This window comes from Montipora foliosa, chromosome 14, assembly GCF_036669935.1.
Source record: "Montipora foliosa isolate CH-2021 chromosome 14, ASM3666993v2, whole genome shotgun sequence".
NCBI lineage: Eukaryota > Metazoa > Cnidaria > Anthozoa > Scleractinia > Acroporidae > Montipora > Montipora foliosa.
In genome coordinates this window covers 21,788,401-21,795,900 of record NC_090882.1, presented here as the reverse complement: position 1 = coordinate 21,795,900, position 7,500 = coordinate 21,788,401, and the positions used below count along the sequence as shown (strand labels likewise).

General features: G+C 40.0%; 3 protein-coding genes across 6 annotated transcripts in view; 2 read left to right on the top strand and 1 right to left on the bottom strand.

Annotated features, from left to right (window-relative positions):
- LOC137984959 (uncharacterized) overlaps positions 1 to 1,533 on the top strand; it is a 1,682-nt gene extending 149 nt beyond the window's left edge. Inside the window, exon 1 of the mRNA XM_068832333.1 lies at positions 1 to 1,533. This exon is cut by the window's left edge and continues 149 nt beyond it. Within this exon, the coding sequence (XP_068688434.1) occupies positions 1 to 1,521 (1,521 nt within the window). The 3' untranslated portion in view covers positions 1,522 to 1,533.
- The window catches only part of LOC137984950 (uncharacterized), a 35,221-nt gene that overhangs the window by 3,263 nt on the left and 24,458 nt on the right, over positions 1 to 7,500 (top strand). The window contains exon 1 of one of the 4 annotated variants that reach the window (XM_068832317.1): positions 6,099 to 6,126. The exons of 2 other annotated variants lie outside the window; for them this stretch is intronic. The gene's annotated coding sequence lies outside the window, so the exon portion shown is untranslated. Of the gene's footprint in view, positions 1 to 6,098; positions 6,127 to 7,166; positions 7,211 to 7,500 lie in introns of those variants that run through there. One more of the 4 variants, XM_068832316.1, reaches the window with a different exon arrangement.
- On the bottom strand, positions 3,022 to 5,872 carry LOC137984952 (uncharacterized). The gene is made up of 2 exons (XM_068832320.1): positions 4,015 to 5,872; positions 3,022 to 3,303 (listed from the first exon to the last, which is right to left on the bottom strand). Exons 1-2 carry the CDS (start codon positions 5,844 to 5,846, stop codon positions 3,042 to 3,044), a joined length of 2,094 nt encoding a protein of 697 aa, XP_068688421.1. The 5' UTR covers positions 5,847 to 5,872; the 3' UTR covers positions 3,022 to 3,041.

The following is a 7,500-nucleotide window of genomic DNA, read 5'->3' as shown; positions in this document are numbered from 1 at the left end:
CCAGAAGTTGAGAAATTGAGTATCGAGCGACGGCGATTGTGGATCTCTGCAATAAGCCGTGCTGATCTTACGGATAAAATCTTGAACAGCGATAAAGTTTGCGACCAACATTTCCATTCTGGAACTGCAGCTCCTTTGTGGGATCGTTACAATATTGACTGGGTTCCCACTCTCAATTTAGGCCATGACAAAACGGCGACGCAAAGTGAACAACATCAAGCGCAATCGCGAGAGGCTCGAGCGGAGAGGTCAAAGGAAAGGCGAAAACGTCACGCGGAACAACAGGAACAAGAACGTTCACTGAAGCAGCAGAAATTAAATGAGCCTGGAGTTCCCCTTGCTGATTTTGCTGCTGAGATCGAAAGTGCAAGTACCAGTTCAGAACAAGTCCAAGTGGAGAACTTAGACTTGCAACCTACAGACCAGCAAGAATCAGATCCCAACGAGCAAGCAACACACAGCACATGCTCTACTCAAACACAAGCGTTCGATTATTTATATTGCTCCGTGGAATCTCTTTCCATCAAGGACTGCCCACGAAGTGATGCCTCAACTCAAACAGAAGAGTTTGATTACTTGTTTGCTGAGTCAGTGACTAGCAAGCCTTTTGACAAAAATTATTTCAAAGATGATAACGGGAAAGTGTCTTTCTACACTGGTTTGCCAACATTTGAAGTACTGGAAGCCACTTTTAATCATGTTGCACCCCATGTCAAACGAAGAACACAATCCCTTTTTTTATTTCAAGAGATGGTTATGGTACTGATGAAATTGAGACTCAATCTTCCACACCAAGACTTGGCCTACCGATTTGGAGTCTCTATGTCCACAGTATCAAGGACATTTGCACACTGGCTGGTCATCATGGATGTGCGGTTGTCCCCACTGATCAGGTGGCCAGAGAGGGAAGAACTTTGGAAGACCATGCCCCAGTGTTTTAAGTTTTCGTTGGGAAATAAGACAACCGTCATTATTGACTGTTTTGAAGTTTTTTGTGTAAAACCGACAAACCTCCTGGCTAGAGCACAAACGTTCAGCTCGTACAAACACCACAACACAGTCAAGGTCCTCATCGGCATAACCCCTCAAGGCTGCATCTCCTTTGTCTCAGAAGCCTGGGGGGGACGCACCTCAGACAAGTATCTCACGGAAAATTGTGGGCTGCTCAACAACTTGCTTCCTGGGGATCTAGTTATCGCAGACAGGGGATTCACTGTTCACGATGGTGTTGCCCTTAAACAAGCAAAACTCATAATTCCAGCATTCACTAAAGGAAAAGAACAACTGGACCCTGTTGACGTTGAAAGAACAAGGGGGATCGCACATGTTAGGATCCATGTTGAACGAGTTATAGGACTTTTACGCAGGAAATACACTATTCTTGAGAGTACCTTGTCAGTAGATTTTTTAACCTGTAATCCAACTGGAAATCCTGAGATCCAGGTACCTATGATCGACCGCATACTCAGAGTTTGCTCTGGACTTGTCAATCTATGTGGCCCCATTGTCCCATTTGATTAGATTAATCTGTGCAAAATACAATGGAATCCCAATTTTGTTAACCTCTAAGGCTAGTGTAAATTGGTTTGTGAAATCAGAGAGTTCAAATCAATGGTTAAAAATAGTTTAAGAGAGGAAATGACTCCGAGTCCAAGTTATCAGAAGCTTTAAAAAATAGAGGATTTACAAAACTGGGATTCCATTGTACTTATGTAAACCATGCTGTTTCAAAATTTGTTGGTTTAATTTTAAAATGTTGTAAATGTGTGTACCACCACCTGGGGGAAGTCCCTTATGGGGTTGTGTGGCCAATTTGAATATGGTTTTTAGGGATTTTTTGTCTCAAATATGGATTTCGCCTGAAATTAAATGGGATTCTAAGAGGTTCAATGAGGAGATTAAAGAATGAAAATTAGTTTTGAAACACCACCAGACAGTTGACCCACAAGCAACTCCGGCGTTTAGAGGATATTTTAGATGTCCATATTCTTTGATGTTCATTGTTGTCTGAGACAGGGTATTATGACTCCAGCTGGTTATGAAAAATTGGGAGATGAGTGACTAAGCCGTACCTCCCCAGCTAAAGATATGTTGAGTGCCCCCCCCCCCCCTCCCCAAAGGTAACAATGTGCTTTTGTAAAGCTAATTTTATATGTTAAACCCAAGAAATTGAAAGAAATTTATTCATTATAACAATGAGAGGTTTCTCCTGTCATGTAATTCCCAGTTGATTTATTTGAACATACAAATTGACCCGGAGTCGTTGTAAAGCTAAGGAGTTGATATTTATTAATTATAACAATGAGAGGTTCATCCTGTCATGTCATTCCCAGTTCATTTATTTGAAAATACAACTTGTAAAACCAAAAACAGCCAGTTTTAATTAATTATATTTCGAAAAGGGAAAAAAGACAAATGAGAGATGACCAGTTAGACAGTTTGCTTACTTGTAAAGATATCCTCATCATTGATCATTAATAACTGTACAAAAAGGAAAGGTACTTAGATGTTTACCACTAGATTTATATCCCTTAATGGCTGCAGTTTTTTAAGCTATTAGGTTGAAGTTCTTTATCATATGCCTACATTAGAAAATTATAACTTACACCTTTCACTCCCAGGAATGACTAGCAAATAAATTCTCCTAACGATTTTACTACTCTGTTAAGGAGACAGGTGGTGAGAATTTGGAAAATTATCAACTATGGGAAAGTGTCTTTATGTTACACCAAATTCTCAAGAACAGAGAACAAAGATTTGTATGGTCATCAGTTAGGAGAATTGAATTTCAGATCTTGGGAGGGAAGGGTTAAGGAGATTACGATTTGTAAAGCAATGAAAGGGAAGTATTTTAATTTGTCAAACCTTACTGGTGGCCAATTGGTTGAAACAGTTTATTTTGTAAATAAATAGCAATAACACCTGAAGCTTTTTTGTGTGTCTCAAAAACTATTTACTTTACAATGTGAGATAGCTGTCCAGGTAGCTAAAAAAAGTTTAATGCTGCAATTATTGCAACGGTTCTTGTAAGTCACTAAAATTTAAAACGATGGAAACTGAGACATCAGACCAGCTTGAAGACAGGCCACTAAATGTGGTCGCATTTTTGTAATGTCAAAATTCAGGTTTTGTGGATTGGATCCAAATACAAGACTTGTCGCAAAAGCAATAGCAAAAACGCCACAGTCACTTCCATTTCTTTGCTGTTGGCAGGGTGCATACTCGAGTTTCTGGAAGCTGTCTGCTAATACTAAGTCTTTGACCTGATCTTCAACTTCTTGTGAGATGATGTCATGATATAGACTGTCAAACAGTCTGACTGTTCCGGGAAGGCATCCTATTGAACTAACACAAACCCAGTGATTGTGTCCTGTATGCAATAACTGTACAAATTCACCAGAAACTACATTAAAATTTCGCACTGGACATAATGTAGGACGCTGAAAACCTTCAATCAAAGGGTTAATTTTCTGCAAAAGTACCTGTGCACTGTGGATAATTGCACCATCAAGCCAACCATTGGGGGACATAATAAGCTGATAATCTTGTTCATCAAGATTTCTGAGTGGACGATATCGTTCAGATTCACTAGTTGTAACCATAGTAACCTCCACGTCATCAGCACTTTCCTCTTCACTGTCATGATAAGATTCTTGTGCATTGTCCAGTTCATAGGACGTAGGTTTATCATCATGAGATTGAGAAGAACAAGTGGTAGGTGCAACTGGGGTTTCCTGACATGTCCCTGGAACTGCAGTGCTGGCATGAAATGGCTTTGCATGTTTTGTTTTGCAATCGGTGCATTTCCAGATTGTCTTGCTGTTGTTGGGCAATTTCTTGTAACCAAGGCAGGTCAAGTGAAAAAATTTTCCACTCTGGCAATCATCGCTGTGGCACTCAAGTAATTTGTCAGATTGCTGGGGCACTGCTTGGCAAATACAAATACTGTTGAGAGATAAAGCCTTAGCCATTATTTCTGGAGATTTCTCCTTTCCTTTTTTCGACCGCTTAAACTGTGGTAGCCTGCAGCAGTGTGGGCAGTACCACACCCTTGGTAGCGGGGTTGAGATTGCTAAGCACGAGGGGTGAAATTCAACAAATGGGCAGTGGGGGTTTCCACATTTCACAGTGTTTCCACATGATGGCATTCTGCAGAAACAAATTCCAACACCTGCTTGTGGTATCTCATCAGAAATGTCACACTTCCTTGTGTACCATCTGCCTAAAATTTCAGGCAAAATACATGTTCTCCAGAAAGTCGTAACTTTTGGCAAAACCTCCTTCCAGTGACCATGGTCAGGGTAAATTCTCTCTTTGGTAATTGTTGCACGGTGAGAACTGTCAAAAGCACAAACAACAAAATCATTGTACTTCCGTTCAGGTAATGTCAAAAGCTGTTGTTGAACTTGAAAAAAGTAGTTGTGGTTTCGTTTCAGCTGGAAATTACCGGCTACCTTTTCCAGGCAAGCATTCTTCTTCAAAACATAACTGTCAAAGTCACATCGGTCAATACAAATAGGACATTTGACCTCTCCGCACCCCAGTCCACAGCATGAGCAAGATACTAAGAAGTCTGGAGTGGCATGAATCCAAGGGTACTCTTGGTTGATAACTAACCCACACTGCGAGAGTTTAAAGTCATCATGACTGTTTTTCATTTCTTCTTCATAGGCTTTAATTGCGTCAGCTTCATGTTTGCACCCATGAATCACTGCTTTTGTGTTTACTTTAAATAAATTTGGATAGCAGATTGTCTTGATCAGTGATTGTGATGGCTGTGCTGGGTTTGTCCGGCAGACTGCTCCACTCATTGACGCACCAATACGACCCGCTCTATGTCGAAAAAATGCACTCCCATTTGCCTGGCTTTGTGTATCTCTCTCAATTTGTGCAATGTCTTTACTTGACAAGCAAATTTCTACATTAAAGCACTTCTTTAGTAAATCAGTGTATGTTAGGTTTAAATTGTCATTGTCAAAAAGGTCTGGGATTGTTTGGATACTGCTGCTTTCTGATACAAACTGGTCAGAGTAGGGCTTGATAAGACTTAAAGCCACTGGTTTAATTTTTGATTTGTTTAGACTTTCATAAAGGGTGTTCATTTCAGTCTCCGTGGGAACTTGTACTGTTAGTTCTCTTCTGCTGCCGATGAAGGATGTTGCCTGAGCCTCTCCTAAGTTATCGATTTTTTCATCCAAATCCGCTTTAAGTTTTCTGGCGGAGGTCAAATTTATGTCGCGCATTTTTGCATATGGGACATCTTTTACAAATGATGGCAACAACCACGTACATTTAACTTGGGTACAGGCCAACTTACCGCGAATCCTCGTCCACGCTTCGATATAAAACAACACACTTGCAACATGCGAGCACGTTTCCGAGAGCCCTGCTTTGCACCCTAAGCAGTGGGCTGATTTGACTGTTCCGTCTTTTTCGGCGACAACCCACACGTAGATCAAAGGGTCATTCATTCTTTGTGAATGTCTCACTTTTCCTGTAACAACGTGCTTTCCAGCGACAACACAGCCTTGAATGCCTGATAAAAATCCTGAAACCACAAAGTTGTAGGCTTCCAAACTCTTGTATGCTTTGAACTGCTCTTTCGTGTAGAAACTCGTTTCCAAAACCAAGTAGCTAAGCAAATCCATCGCTTCGATAGGTGGAAGGCACTCCGTGTCAAACTGTTGATCGGGAATGGTGACCGGATCGACTCCAATTTCGGCGATTTTTTCAACGTATCTTCGTTTTACGTTGTCGTCAAGTTTAGCACAATACTCCGACAATATTGGGATCTTACTACAAAGCTCGTCAAGCGAGGGGACGCGTTCACTTTCCAAAGAACTCATCGTATAGTACACAGCGATGGCATATATGCATAATAAACACATGTAAATTTTACCCGCGGTGGAACCCCAACATGGCGGATACCCAAATATGGAAAATACAGTGACGTCACGTGCAAGCCAATCTCGATTTGCTCAACCGAGCGCGCAAGGTGGTATCGGTATTGCTTAACCAGGATACGCAAGGTGGTATGGGTATTGTTCACCGAGTTCGCGAGGTGTTCTGGGTAACTTGAGTCATGAGGCAGAAAGTCGCAAGGGAGTATCGATATAGCGATTCAAGGTGAGAAATTTTCGAATATGTACTGTGATTCCTTTTACTTTGAAAATCAAATATTACAGTATCTGATAGAAAATCATATTGCCTGGGTCACAGATCAATTTTCAGACACAAGTTATAAACAATGGTGACAATTGTCAGACACAAATGAAATCAGAAACAGAAGCAACAGACTCGGCCCACAAACTGCTAGAGGCAACCTCAAAAAGCAAAACCATAATGATAGTCTTAGTATCAACAGTTTCAAACAATCTTCGATCATTTTTTTGAACCGTTATTCACAGATAATATTAATCAGCGATCCGAATATAATAAGTGAGTTTTGTTCCTATTTCATTGTATTTCAAGGTAGCGTGGAAAGAACCACATGCATGAAGTATGAAGTCGTACGAAATGCGAAATGTTGCCTTGAAGTCTTCTATTCATTGAATATTCCTGTTCCTGTTTTACTATCATATTTTCAAGGCATTACGGAAATTGCTTTTCAATTGATAGGGTATCAATAAACGTTGATGGAAATTTAAAAAAAAAATGCTGTTTGTTGTTGCCCATCCTTTCCTTGCTTCTTTCACTTTCATTTACCTACTGCTAATTACATGTAAAATAATATGAAGAGATCACAATGTGCAGCACATATTCGTGGGAAAACACCTCAACTGCCATCCGTATTATCTTACGCGGGGGCACATGTAGTGAAGACTATTTCTAGTACTGTATTGGGAAAAGCATTCTCGATCTGCTTTACCAAGCGCGCAAGGTGGTATCGGTATTGCTCAACAGAGCGCGCAAGGTGATGTCTAATACTAATACTAATACTTTATTTATAATGCGCACATGATCCTAAAGTTCTAAGGCGCCTCACAATAATATAATAATAAAAGCTATAAAAATAATAATATATATATATATATATTTATCTACATAATACAAAAGCAAATAACTGACATGATATGATAATAAACAAAAAATATAAAAATATAAAAATATAGATGTCGGTATTGTTCACCGAGTTCGCAAGTTGTCCTGGGTAACTTGAGTCACAAGAAAATCAGAAGGCGCATCGATGTCGAAGTGCTGTCGATTGAAGGTGAGTAATTTTATAATATTTACAGCGATTCCTTTTACTTTGAAAATAAAAAAATTACAGTATCTGATAGAAAATCATTTTGCCTGGGTCAGAAATAGATTTTTAAGGCACATATCATAAACAGGGGCGACGATTTGTCAGACATAAATGAAATCAGAAACGGGCGAGAGACTTCTCGGCCGCAAACTGCTAGAGGCAACCTCAGCCGAGAAAGCAAAAGCATAGTCTCCGTCTCAACGTTTTCAAACAATCTTCGTATGTTTTTACAACAGTTATTCAGAGATAATAAT

What these genes read in the sequence shown, in the direction of transcription:
- LOC137984952 (XM_068832320.1), bottom strand. Translation starts at nt 5,846, where the DNA reads ATGAGTTCTTTGGAAAGTGAACGCGTCCCCTCGCTTGACGAGCTTTGT. An exon ending in CACTGCTGCAGGCTACCACA is followed by an intron (nt 3,304 to 4,014) that starts GTTTAAGCGGTC and finishes ACTGTTTGACAG; the next exon opens with TCTATATCATGACATCATCT.